This window comes from Amphiura filiformis, chromosome 12 (genome assembly GCF_039555335.1).
Source record: "Amphiura filiformis chromosome 12, Afil_fr2py, whole genome shotgun sequence".
Taxonomy (NCBI): domain Eukaryota; kingdom Metazoa; phylum Echinodermata; class Ophiuroidea; order Amphilepidida; family Amphiuridae; genus Amphiura; species Amphiura filiformis.
This window is the reverse complement of record NC_092639.1, coordinates 3,263,905-3,278,818: the sequence shown is the minus strand read 5'-3', so window position 1 is coordinate 3,278,818 and position 14,914 is coordinate 3,263,905. Positions and strand designations below refer to the sequence as shown.

Sequence of the window (14,914 nt, the reverse complement as noted above, 5' to 3'; positions counted from 1 at the left end):
ATTTGTTTCTGTCGTTGTTGTTTTAAATGTGTCCTATCGGGCTTGGGTGGGCAAAGAGGTATCCCTTAAAACAAGAATCATATTGTCCAGTTTTGGCTATTAAACTAAAGAACTGTAGTGTACTTCTTAGGATTGAAGCCATATTGTAACATTAAAAAAAAAATTGGTATTTCTTTTCCATAAAAGGTAGCTTTTACTCTCATTGTAAACTAAGTAACAAATTAGCTGTACACTGGCAAGCAACTATTATTATAGTTGTACTTTAATACCCTTACAAATCAATATATAACACACTGACGAACTAATTTATAACAAAAACAGTGCGCACAATAAACAAGATACCAGTTTTTGAACATGAACCCATACCCAAAAGGGGGGGCAGGAGGGTGAGAGTTCTTAAGGGCAATGTCGGGTGACCCAGGTCACAGTGCTGGGAAGGTATGACATACCACCGCCATGACCTCGGCCATTATGTTCATTCTAACATTTCTAATATATTTCCATTTAGCCTTATTTTAATGTTCAACACAATGCAAAACAAGGTTACATAGGTACATGAACATAATTACCGTAAAAACCTGATAGTTGGCATATGTGTTTACTATTGAGCACTTTTAAAACATGCAAACATGAAGAGCCCCATCCACAAAAGTGTAAAGGGGTTTGAGCAAATCATCGATACACATAGGAACAGGTAAACCAGCAAATGTTACCTTATTTATTCTGCACACTGTAAATAAAACCTTTGAATACAAATCTGATGACATAAAACAAACAAAACAAAATAAGAAGGAAAAGTAATTCTTGGGGTTTTTTATAATTCAGGAACTTATGGATATTTGGTCTCTTTTACCCTGATTTCCAAAAATGGATATCAATACAATTTATGGTGTTCCTAAGGGGTTCTCGATAGGGGGCGCACAGACCAGATCCAACCCGCAGAGACTAATGGTGGTTGGTGCTTGCGCAGCTATGAAATGTAACATAAACAAACCATGGTGAACTTGAGCCTTGAAAGTCAGACCTTTGAATATATGTTTGGCCCTCCGAACAAATGTGTTTGAGAACCCTTGATCTACAGGAATAAACATACAACTTATCACATATTTATATTACCAATGATCTTTCTGGCCAACTAAACAGGCTATTCCAGTTGAAATCCATACACCCCTATGGAAGACATGACTTTAAATCTCTCAGTCTCACTCAAGTGGTGTAGATTTTGAATGGAGCCATTCATTCAGGTAAACCCATTTGAAATTCACACTCCCTGGTCATGTCTGCCATAGCAGGTGTGGGGATTTCAACTGCAATAGCCCAAATACTCTCTATATGGAATGTTGCAAGATCTTAATGCATACAGTGTAAAATATAACCAAAAGTTCAATCTACATTTGGCTCTTCCATTTAAAATCCACACTACCCCTAGTGGAAGATTTTAGAAATATCCCCATTTCAAATGGAATTAAAACATTAGGCGGATCCATTTGAATTTAATACACCCTCTGAGAATCTGAATCTTCCACAGAGGGAGGGTGGGTTTCAAATAGAGTTGGCTAATGTGCTAATTCCATTTTAAATTCATTATACTCTCCATGTGGATGATATTTCCAAACTCTTCAACAGGGGGAGTGTGGACTTCAAATGGATCAGCCCATTCACTATGGACCACAATGGCCTCATCCCAATGGCATAGTTCAATAACTTCAATTAAACACTCATATTGCAAAATTTGACCTCAAGTTACAGAGTATGAGTTTTTGTTCCCATATTTTCTAAGGTCATTCAATGAATGTACAAATGTATTGGGATTAAAGAACTGTGCCCTGATATATGAACATGAATGAACTTTTTACAATAATTTTGGCATATTTAGACAATTTCTAGATGCATAACTGCAAGTTATGATGGAAATACTGATAACACTCACCCTTGTGTATTTATATATCGATCGTTTACATTTGGGTGCATTTGTGAGACATTGGGTGCATTTGTGAGACATTGGGTGTATTTGGCAGGCATTTGGGTGCATTTTTAGAGGGACGGTTTATTAACAGTTATCAGTATGCATAAATCATGAGCATGATGATTGCCAATTTATCAGATTAGCATATAATGTGAGACATTTGGGAGACATTGGGAGTATTTGAGAGACATTGGAAGTATTTGGGAAACATTGGGAGTATTTGGGAGACATTGGGAGTATTTGGGAAACATTGGGAGTATTTGGCAGACATTGGAAGTATTTGGGAAACATTGGGAGTATTTGGGAGACATTGGGAGTATTTGGCAGACATTGGAAGTATTTGGGAAACATTGGGAGTATTTGGGAGACATTGGGAGTATTTGGCAGACATTGGAAGTATTTGGGAGACATTGGGAGTATTTGGCAGACATCGGAAGTATTTGGGAAACATTGGAAGTATTTGGGAGGCATTGGAAGTATTTGGGAAACATTGGGAGTATTTGGGAGGCATTGGAAGTATTTGGGAGACATTGGAAGTATTTGGGAGGCATTGGGAGTATTTGGGAGGCATTGGAAGTATTTGGGAAACATTGGGAGTATTTGGGAGACATTGGGAGTATTTGAGAGACATTGGGAGTATTTGGGAGATATTGGAAGTATTTGGGAGACATTGGAAGTATTTGGGAGACATTGGGAGTATTTGGGAGACATTGGAAGTATTTGGGAGACATTGGAAGTATTTGGGAGACATTGGAAGTATTTGGGAGGCATTGGGAGTATTTGGGAGACATTGGGAGTATTTGGGAGACATTTGGGTACATTTATAGAGGGACGGTTTAAAGTTATCAGGTATTCATCAGTATGTATAAATCATGAGCATGACGATTGCCAATTTTTCAGATTGGTAATTTCAAGTTATATAAAGGTCATGAAAACGTAAAACGTTTGCAGGAAAAAATGACTTCAAAATGTTGTCAAAATGCTATTGTAAAATATTTTTTGTAAACATGTTTGCAAAAATGTTTGTCAACACTTAAAAGTAAGATCATGTCAGAACATTTTGCAGAAAGTTTTCAAAAATGGTTTTGAATTTTATTAAAACATTTTATACCCTTTATATAACCAGACATTTTAAAACAATTTCTGACAACCTTTTGTGAATGTTTAAGAAACTTTTGGGCTATTACAGTTGACATCCATGCATACACCATCCTATGGAAGACATGACCTTAATCTCCCACACAGGGGATGAAGATTTCAAATTGAGTCTCCTATTCAGGTAACCCAATTTGATATTCACACCCCCCTTACGTAGGATTAAGGTCATGTCTTCCATAGAGGGTGTATGGATTTCAACTGGAATAGTCCATGACATTTGTAGACAACTTAACTATACAACATATTTACAGACCTGTATGCTTTTAGCACATCAATACATTACTACAATAAAAGCATTTAATACTGAAATACACTTTATCATCATCAATTACTTATATTATTATCATTCAATTAAAAAAATAATATTGAATTACTTAACTTTCAGTTTAAAAGAAAATGCTTATGCATCTCGACAAGAACAAGTGAAAATAATATGGATGGATTTCAGATCATGACCATGATAATTTCATATTTATGCATTTCTTACATTTACATCTTATGCAAGGTGCTTATACCAAATAATAACAGGCTGTTCCACTTAAAATCCATACACCTCCTATGGAAGATGTGACCATAATCTTCCACACAGGGGGTGTGAATTTCAAAAGGGGTTACCTGAGTAGGTGACTCCATTTGAAGTCTACACCCCCTGTGTGAAAGATTAAGGAATGTCTTCCACAGGGGGTGTATGGATTTCAACTGGAATAGCCCAATGCACAGTGAAAATTTTAAGTGACATTTTAAGTTCAATAAACAAACATCATTCAGTTTAGCAATTCAACAAAAACATAAATAGCTAGCTCCGTGGAGTCACCCTGAACTATACAATGTAGGTACATGTAGATGTAGTTATTTATATAATATAATATCTACAAAACAAGGTTTTTTACCCTACAAAACCTAAAAAAAAACACTTTTTTGATTTACCACAAACAACCGATAAACAAATGGAACAATATATTACGATACTATAAACAAAAACCCTTTACTCCTCAACTTTACAAAGTACTAGAAAAACAAATTGTTAAATATATTTCATGATAACTACATGTACAAAACTCCTTCACAAAACAGATCTTAACCATCCAAAAGATATAATATTGTATTTAATCAAAATTACAAATCTTTATTCATCATCAACAGATCAATACTGACAAGTCATTCAAAAATAATTTCACTATTTACATTGAGTCGGTTCAAGTCTAATTGGCCTCATACCTAGATCGCATTAATTCATCGCATTTTCCACAAAAAGGACTTTTCTATGAAGAGAAATCATGATCACATACCAAATTTCACAAAAAGAGCTATAAGATATATTACCTCAGCCAGTGTGGTCTTTGTGGTTGTTGACAAGCCGGGAAATAAGCGGGCGCGGGGAGCAAATTTACCCTCGTAAAGCCACCAATTGCTCCTGGTCCTTGTAAAATTCACATGAACCAGGAGCAATTTTCTAAAATAAATTGCTCCTGGTTATAGTTTTGCACTTGATGCAATCGTGCTGGTATGCTGTATTGTATATATGCAGAAAAGGATTTAATATTGAAAATTGCTCCTGTTTCTTCAGAAATTGCTCCTGGTTCTTGTAAAATCCCAGTGAACCAGGAGCAATGTTCAAAACAAATTGCTCCTGGTTCCAGTCTGCTTATTTCAAGGCTTGGTTGTTGAATTCCCCAAATGATTTCAACAACCCTAAAACCAACCCCTTAAAAATTTCAGCCCCCCACCCAAAAAAAAAAAAAGCAGTGTAAAATTAAACATTGGCCTGCGGAAAACACCAACATCGCCTTTATTTTGGGCTAAAATAATGTAAATGTAATTGTTGTGGGAGCACAGAGCTAAAATTATGCCCTGAACTGACCCTGACATGCCACTGAACAAGTAAAATACTGGACCACCTGAAAAAGATTTTTACAAAGACTACACTGATCTCAGCATAACATACCTTTTTTACTTCAAAACTGTTCATACATCCGAGTACTTCCATGGGCCTTGCCTATCCAAGTTTGGAACCCAACTATTACCGTAATATGCATTGCAAAATACGGTAAAATTATTTGAATGGGTTTATGCCATTGAAATCTGCCATGAAGATTTAGGAAAAGTCTTCCCCAGAGGGAATATGTTTTTCAAGTGGAATTGGCTAGGGTCAATTATTTTGAAACCCATACTCCCTGTTTTCCACAACTGGCTATTTCAAATGGAAGATACCCAATTGTCTATTCTATTTGAAACCCATACTCCCACTGTGGAAGACTTATAAATTGTCACAGTGAAGTGTGAATTTCAAATGGAACAGCCCACTACAACAGATTTGAACCAAGCCAATGTACAAAGAAAGTGTCTAAAAATAATACAGGGTGTCTTACAAGTCTCTAACTTCATATCTCCACAATTTACAATAATTATAATTATACAACTTTTTTATAGTAGTTGATCATTATAAAAGCTTTGGTTTATATAGCATATACACAGCAAAATATCGTACATGTAATCTTAGTGTTTTTAATCACCACAACTGTTTGAAATATTTAAAAAAGTTTGTTCAATATGTAATAGATTAATCAATATTCATACACAGAGGTATGAAGGAAGAACGTACTTAATTTGTTTGGAACTCAAATCATTCAGAAATGTTATTATGTTTCTATTTCTGATCTAAAAAAGAAGCATAAGAAAAAGGTTTTATTTTGTGTTCTATCATTCCACTGTTGTGAATATTGATCAATCTCTGTTCAAATATATACAGACTTATACAAGGACTGTCCACTGTGCTATTCCAGTGAAATCCATACACGCCCTATGGAAAACAAAATAATCTCCCATACAGGGGGCATAATTTTTAAATGGAATCACCCGTTTAGCTTACCCCATTTGAAATTCTCACTCCCTGTGTGTAAGATTAAGTTCATGTCTTCCATAAGGGGTGTATGGATTTCAACTGGGTACATACAGCCCATAGGACTTGCACCATGAGGCTTCCTTCAAACACCCCTGGCCTTGGATAAAATCACAACACCTTGGGTTTAGGCTACTTTTGCAAGAAAATATGACAGTATTCAAACATAACATTGAAGTATATTTTTTGAATACCCTCAATACCAAAACAACCCCTTTAATCAGTATGCATTACGCTGAGTGTCCACACATTTTTGTATTGAGCGTGCATAGGAAGAGTTGCAAAGGCTTGGTAGTACCTTGTTTTGAGATGACTGTGAAAAGGGTCAATCGCCTGGACACTGGGTTATTTGAAAGATGCCTGGTAATGCTGTGACATGATATCTACATGTACCAGTCTTGTGCAGGTAAACCCTACACAACATTAGAGCATAACATATGAGTGGATCCTTCCGTTATCTATAATTTAAAATAATGAAGAAAATCTATCATGTTACATGATTGATGAAGGAAATCTATATTTTTACATGATTGATTTAAATAAATATTTATACAAGTAATACCCTGTACTGTTCTCACACTATTTTTCAATTACAACACAATTGGTCTGAGTACTATTACCTCTTGATAAGAGAGTCACAGGTCCAATAAACACATAACAGGGTCATCAAATGTCACAAACTGAAGCAGTGTCCCAATGCAATTTCAGGGCACAATGTTTCAGAAATATATTTTTCTATATAATACTGTTATGACTGGTTTACCTTACATTACTTCTGCAATGTGATTCACAGTGTACCATCAGGATTCAATTAAATACAGCGCTATCATCTGCATTCATCTATGATACCATTCTTCACCTTGATGTGGCAGCAACGTCAGTGCGCATTTCATTGGGTGCAGCTTCAAATCACAGACATTTGCTCTGGCATAGATACGCACATGATTAAAGATGAAACAGCTACCTCAATGCGTTGACATCACTGTCACATCAGGCTGAAAATGGTATAGAGCAAGCCACAGGCTACTCTGCTAAAAACAATCCTAGTTACATGTAGGTTACAAAAAACTTCAAATCCAGTTTGCATCATAACTAGATTGAAACTATATTATAAGAAGCTACTCCACATACAGTTTGTTCGGTTTATACTAGGCAAAAATTATTTTGTTTTTGTTACTGCATGCGTCAGCCATCAATAAAATTTTAACTTGCGCTCACGTAAATGCACATATAAGCATGCGTCAGGCACACAATATGTAAAGCACAACTAGCGTAGGTGCGGTGCCCTACTGTGTTCACCCCATATTATATCAATCCATGATGTTATGAGTCTCAACTTTTTCTCCAATTATAAGCCGAACAAACTTTAGTATAGTAGCAGCATAGCAGATGTAGTCAAGCAGGATGACATTTTGGCTATTCCAGTTGAAATCCTGACTCCCCCTATGTAACTGTCCACACAGGGAGTGTGAATATCAAATGGGATTTGTGAATAGGTGACTCCATTTGAAATCTACACCCCCTGTGTAGGAGATTAAGGTCATGTCTTCTATATAGGGTACATGTATATGGATTTTAACTGGAATAGTCCATTTTATGACTTAATTCAATCCAATTATCATGCACTAAAGGATACATCTCAAATTATAGGAGTATTATAGTTCATAGCTACAGTCATAAGCGTAGCATCTGATTTGAATAGGCAAAATGTGTACAGTTGTCTGCAAAAAGGTTGACCTTATTTACACATTATGACTTGTGCTTAGTGCAAACAATGAGACAGTTCATTCTCACAAAATGAGAGGAAAGTTGCAAATCTAAAAAAGCATAACCAGATTCATAATCTCTGGATCATAAGAAATATAAATAAAATATAAGACCATATATAACTTGCCAGGATTGCTCCTTCATTTAGTGTTCAAAAGTCAATATCAAATAAGAATTCTTGTTTCCTATTGTTTTCTGGCCTGTTTAAGGGGGTACTACACCCCTGCCCAATTTTGTGCCTATTTTTGCATTTTTCTCAAAAATTATAGAGCATTGATGACAAGTAAGATATGTATATTATAGGGGCAAGGACTACAACTACTGCACTGGAAATTTTATTTCAGCACAGACAACAGTTGTGAAGTTACAGTCAAAAATGAGGGAAAACCAATATTTGATCAATAACTACTTGCCTTGAGTTGCTGAATTTTCCGTGCAGTAGTTGTAGTCCTTGCCCCTATAATATACATATCTTAATGGTATAATTTTTGAGAAAAATGCAAAAATAGGCACAAAATTCGCCAGGGGTGTAGTACCCCCTTAATGAACCATATCTCATATTTTTCCCTAGTGACTTTCCACTCATTTTGTGAGAACAGGTCTTACTTTTAAATACATCTTGTAAGCCATATTAACCCTGGTTTGATCCACAATAACCCTGGTTTGAGCCATATTAACCCTGGTTTAAGCCATATTAACCCTGGTTAAGCAAAAACTTGGGATGATTAACACACACATTAACTAGCTGGTTCTGTTTTAAAACAAGTTAGCATATGGTGCACCTGTCTGGTTCTAACAATTTACATGAGATTTCTGCAGACATTTCAGTACAAAGCTGTTTGTGGAACTATACAATGTGACAGTAAGCAATCTCTGTGGGATAAAAGTACATTGACATTTCGATGGGTTTAATGACAGTTAATGTAATCATGAAAGCGCCTGGATCTCTTGTACTAGGTCAGAAAATGTCTAGAATACACCTCATTACTTTGAATAGTGTCAACCTTGGTTGAGTGCATGTACTGGGCTATTCCAATTGAAATCAATACACCCCTGATAGAAGACATGACCTTAATCTTCCACACAGGGGTGTAGATTTCAAATGGAGTCACTCATTCAGGTAACCCCATTTGAAATTCACACCCCTTGTATGGAACATTAAGGTCAAGTCAACAATAAGGGGTGTATGAATTCAACTGGAATAACCTATTTGCCTTTTACATGACCTTGAGAAAACATAAATAAGTTGTGAGAATGTTAGACAGATTGATCGTGTTATAAATATAATACTCAAAACAAGATTTGTTCAGTAGTAATAAGAAGATGACATGAATTTGTTATTGGGTTCAGCATTGGCATGGTATGGCAAATATCCTTGGTTTAGTGCCATGATATGGCATTAAACCCATGGCCACTTAACAGATGCCACTTGGTGTTGCCAAAATTTCCTGAAAAACATGGAAAAATCTTGAAAATGCACTTTTCCCTATCGTTTTGCACATGAAAGGGTAGAGTAAAAATGTCCAGAAATTGGTAAAGTTTTTTCGAAATTTACTGAAATCAGACATTTCCTAAAAAGTGGCATCTCTGGGCAGTACTGCCTTTCTCACAGTGCCTCTAATTAGTTAATTACACAATACAATACTCTGAGTAACCAATCAAAATTGTTCTTAGAGGCTGATAAATTTGGCAGATAGTGATCATGGGGTTATTCTTACCCTGTCTCTGATTGGCTCAATAAATGATATAGGCCTCTTTGTAACCAATCAAAATTTTTCTTAGAGGCCAATAATTTAAAAGAAGTATGACACTTGCCTTACCATTTCTATGCTTCACTCAATAACATGTCAAATATCTGAAGTTTTCTGCCCACTCGAGACTTTAGTTGATGTTTTCTAAGATGGGCTGTGGTGTAACGTCCATCTCATTAACAGCGACCACCACAGCTGCAATGTATATTATGAGTACCACTAATGATATGGCCCAGCTTGCTACACCAATACCAAGTCCTATCATAGAAAAGGTCTGTGCGTGTTGAGATGCTTGCTGTGCACCTAACTGATCGCCGTGTGCTGCTCGGACTCGCACCTGTAAGAGTGGATCAAACTTGCAAATGAGCTCATTTGTGGTGGGGTCCTGAGTGGAGGTACATTAAATCCCCTTTGGTTTACAATACTATTGGGCAAGGTTTTTGAGGAGTGGGTCATGAGTGCTACAAGTGCTCGAGTGCCTAAAGCCATGAGTCATTGGATTGGGGACATCAAACCTGAGGTGGTACAGCCCCCCACCCTTCCTGCAATATTTAATGGGATTTTCAAAACATTCACTTTCGATTGGGGTACGATGAGGTTACATTACAGTGGTATTAATACCGTGGAGTGGAACAAAGGAGGGGTAAAAGTGGTAAGTGAGGCTATATGAGGTCTAACTATAGCATACCCTAGGGTTAGGATTGCCGTTTAGGGGATGGATATACATTGTATTCTCTATTACCGGTATTCCATAATGAGATGATAGTTTCATGAGAGAGGATAAAATTTATAATACCTTTATTGTCATTTTTTAACACTTTTTTTCATATCAGCTGATAAGGAAGGGGTCACCCCGTCAGTCTGAAACAGCGTCAGTCTGAATTTTTAGGGTTAGGGACCCTAACCCTAAAAATTCAGACCGACAGTGGTTCAGACTGACTGTGTTCCGGCCCATATATGAAAAAAATAAGCAAACCCTAGATTTTGTCCATGGAATTACCTGAACATTATATCAATCAGTACTATTGTCACAAAGGGCTATTCCAGTTGAAATCCATAGCCCCTATGGAAGTCATGACCTATAATTAGTCTCCAACACAGGGAGTGTAGATTTCAAATAATGGGAGTCACTCATTCAGTAATTTCACTTAAAATTCATACTAGCTGTGTGGGAGATAAGGTCATGTCTTCCATTAGGGTATATGGATTTCAATTGACATAGCTGAATGTGGCTTGGAATTGAATCGCAAGCACTTAATGCTCTGCGTGCTATATGCTTCAACATAAAAATTCTTTTTAGATATTTTCTCAAAATATCAAGAGCTATCTGAAGAACCACTGAACAAATACTAGGCTTGTTTGTACTCATTTTCATGCATTTTTTATGCTGTTTCCAAATATGGTCATGAAAATTAACAATTCTGAAATTTTTGAATTTTGAATTTTTTTCTAACTTGTCTTCTACAGCTGACACCCGTGTGGAGAGACCTAAAGATTGTATACTTACATCATTAGATTTGATGAGTGCTACGATGCCCAGTGGTAAGAAACAGCAGAGTGTTACAAACAGAGCCAGTCCGAAATAATCCTTTGGAATGACTGTGTGATGCCTAATAATGATGGGTGGTGTGGGATCAGTCACCTGAAATGACACAAAAAGCAACAGATATCTTTAGGCCTATATCTGTATCGATAGTCAGAAAATTCATAGACTTCCGACATGTTGGTACACTCAATGGTAGTATTGATACACTAACAATATGGCACACATGCTTAGATTATCCCAAATTACCATCTCCCAATCCCAAGCTGAGCCATCATGTCATCTCAAAACCCTCCAGAAGATCCCAAAAAGACTTTGCATGGTCGTTTTGTTATGTAGGGGCCTATTCTGATGTATAATAAACATAAAAGAAACGTAATTTGCATCTTGAAAATGTGTCAATATATTGATACTGTATTGATATGTCGCATAATTTGCTTCCAATATATCGACTTCAAAAAACTGTATCGATAACAGGCCTAGATATCTTACCTTTCCCAGAATCCTTTGCAACATGATGCATCACCTCATCACATCAAATGACTCTCAGGTTTATTTTGTACCACTTCCATAATTGTTTTCATGTTGAGAATAGACTTGTTTTTAAGGGATCTGGAATGAGCGTTTTGAGCGTTTCGACACTATTTTTGTGGGACATGAGTACGAAGAATGTCTTTCTGATTTTTCTGATTTTTTTTTGTTGAAATTCACGATATAATACAAATTTTATGACAAATTAATAAAATTTGATATTTTTCACATTTTTGATATAATATATAATTAATAACAGTCCTCGGAAGTAAATTTTATAAATCTAATGATATATTCTTAAAGTGATATGTAGCTGGGAGGAAAAGCCGACGATCAATTGAAAATTTTGACCATTCAAATTGAAGATATGGATTTTTTCCTATTTTTTTTTTGGTGTTTTGGGGAAAAATCCATATCTTCAATACGAAAGGTCAAAATTTTCAATTGATCGCCGCTTTTCATCCCACCTACATACACTTTAAGTAAATACCATCAGATTTATAAAATTACTTGGAGTACTGTTAAATATCAAAAATGTAAATTTTTAATCATTTGCCATAAAATGTGTATTACATTGCGAATTAAAAAAATCTAAATTATTTGATATCAGAAGGACATTCTTCATATTCAGAATGCAATTTGATATGTCTGATGTGCTCTAATGTCCCATAATAAATACTGTCCAAACGTTCATACCCCATCCCTTAAGGGCCAAAAACGAAAACATTTGTTTTTAGGGTATAGGCCTACATATTTTGTATGCTATAACAATCAAGTCCAAAAACTTGCACTAAGACATATTCTCTAATATCTTTTATAACCACTTATTAAAATTAACATAAAAAAGTAAACTGATTGGCAGAGGCATAACTATGAAAGTCAATGTTGCACCGCCAACAATTGTGTCCTGTTCATTTCAAAATGTCACTCACCACAACGTCTGTGTATGGTGGTAATGCTGGTTGCTCTAGTGCGTACACGGCTGACCTTTGCATGGGCTTTCCATGCTCTACTGCATTCACAGCTGACCTTTGCATGGTGTTACCATCACCCTCATTTTGGAATGGAGTATAGTTGGCTAAATGACAAAAGAGAAATAATTTTATATCATTATTTTGGAAAAATTCATTAAATGTGATGCGATCAAGCAAAATCAGTCGGAACTTGGAAATATTGATTTTGAGATATAGCCAAACAAAGGAAATATTTCTTTTTGTTTCCTCTTGTTTTGGAAACTCTTTAATTGCTCATATCTTTGGAACTGTTTGTTCAATTTCAATGGGGTTTTCTGCACAATGCAGCTTTGCAAATGCTTTTTACTATTCTACAAGAAACTTAAAATATAATATTTCTGAGTTCCGACTGATTTTGCTTGATCGCATCACAAATTATGTCAAAACTTTCATTTACATGGCTAGTATTACATATATTGTTGATGAAAGACCATCTCAAAACAGGTATTAATGCTTAGATCATTAGGCCTACAGACATTTTGCAACAGATTGAGAAAAGATTTGAATTTGTTTTTATTAAAATTAAAAGAAATTGATAAAGAACCTTGCTGAAAACTATTATAAAGCGACCTGACACAGATTTAAGTGCACATGGTGCAAGATGTCAAAAAGCCAGAGGTTTTAACCAAAAGTTCATTCAAACTTCTTCATCATTTTTGCCTATACATGCTAAAAGTGCTTCTGGGTACATGCTGTACTGCTGTACTTAAATTTTGGAAGTGTTTTCATTTTCAACATATTTGTACTGGTTCGTTCAAGATATATTTGTTTAATGTAAAGACTAAAGTGCCTCACAAAAAAAGAATGAACACAGCTTTCAACAGCTGTATTCGACCCAAACGCAATCATATTTCAAACTACAACTCGAACGCACAACCTTTACAATACCAATCAACATGATCAATCAATGAATCGAGCATGACGAGTGCGTTGCATTGGCATGGATGGCATTGCTTGGTTGGATTGAATAGTTGGATTCACTTCTGTGTTTAATATCATGCACCCACAGTCATGACAGTCACTGCCATTGACTGCCATTGTATTGACTAGTCGCACATGCTGGCGTACCGTCATGATCACTCATGCACGCACTGACGCAGTGTACTCAAAAAATCCGTCACGCAACCAATCCGCCAATGACTGTCCATGATGTCAGTCTGTATTCATTCAATTAAAATTTCCACTATAGTACCAGTACTAGTAGTACATACAACATGTACAATTTAATAAAGAAAAGCTTATACATTGTCCTGACTACTGGTACTGCAATGTGCAAGACGATCAAGACCAATGCAATAGCCAATGGCAATTATTTAGGTATCCCAGGCAAACCTTAGTTAACACATTTGCTAGTCAGCGAAATTCGCCGAGACTGGGGCCCAAACACAATGCATATTTACATAGAAATTTTAATTTTTTTCGAGAATAGGTCGGTGAAGGAAACCTACATAAATATGTTTCCTATACTTCACTTGACCCAAATATATGATTATTTATGGTGATAATCAAGTCGCACATGGAATTTTAGAGGATTTTGATAGCAGTTCCATTAAAAAAGCTGCTATCGCCATGAGACTAAGATCTAGATAAACACCCCCGAAATGCCGTTTTGGGGAATTTTGCTAGCTGAATCTTTTTGATGAAAGTCAATCTTTGACAAGATGTAACTTTGCTGCGGAAAGTGCTATGAAAAAAAAGGTTTTCAGTGTTGGCTTTGTTTACTCAAGGGCTTAATTTGATATATAAAATAATGCAGTTTGATGGCAAATTTGAATTCACCTAGCATACCTAAATTATTGCATGATTGATCATGTTGATTGAATAATAATATCATTCATTCGTACCGTTTCTGCCAGAACACGGCTAATTCAACAAATTATTATTTTTTGATGCACTAAAACAGAAACCTGTACTCTCTACTTACCAGAAGACATGCTGCTGCTTGCTACTGTGAATCACATGCAGTAAAATCAGCTGATAAATTCACGGAAATTTCTACCGAATTAATCACGGTCTTATCGCCACTATTTGTGTTTACTCAATACCGGAAGTCTATGTCGTTGACTTGCTGGTATCATCGCATCAGCAAATCTTTGATTGTACACTGCATTGCACGTTACTTGCCATTGCAAGCGATGACTGTGTATTATGTGTACGAGTTTATATTTCAATCCCAGAGGACAGCGCAGCTTTGATTGCTACGGATGCTCGTTAGTGCCAAACTGCGCAGCTTTGATTGATACGGATGCTCCTTAGTGCCAAACTACTTAGTTGTGCAAAACGAGG

General features: G+C 36.0%; 2 protein-coding genes across 2 annotated transcripts in view; both read right to left on the bottom strand.

Moving 5' to 3' along the window:
• Positions 1 to 826: 826 nt before the first annotated feature.
• Positions 827 to 14,914, bottom strand: part of LOC140165660 (UDP-glucuronosyltransferase 2A1-like) — a 455,852-nt gene continuing 441,764 nt past the window's right edge. The window contains exon 5 of the mRNA XM_072188956.1: positions 827 to 1,328. The gene's annotated coding sequence lies outside the window, so the exon portion shown is untranslated. The remainder of the gene's footprint in view (positions 1,329 to 14,914) is intronic.
• On the bottom strand, positions 2,493 to 14,687 carry LOC140165666 (transmembrane protein 91-like). The gene is made up of 4 exons (XM_072188962.1): positions 14,553 to 14,687; positions 12,548 to 12,693; positions 11,049 to 11,183; positions 2,493 to 9,878 (listed from the first exon to the last, which is right to left on the bottom strand). The coding sequence occupies exons 1-4, from the start codon at positions 14,560 to 14,562 to the stop codon at positions 9,672 to 9,674; spliced, it is 498 nt and encodes a 165-aa protein (XP_072045063.1). The 5' UTR covers positions 14,563 to 14,687; the 3' UTR covers positions 2,493 to 9,671.

Excerpts from the sequence above, each read along its gene's own strand:
- LOC140165666 (XM_072188962.1), bottom strand. Across the intron at positions 11,184-12,547 it reads CACCATACACAGACGTTGTG|GTGACTGATCCCACACCACC; the intron begins GTGAGTGACATT and ends GTGTCATTTCAG. Across the intron at positions 9,879-11,048 it reads CACTCATCAAATCTAATGAT|GTGCGAGTCCGAGCAGCACA; the intron begins GTAAGTATACAA and ends CCACTCTTACAG.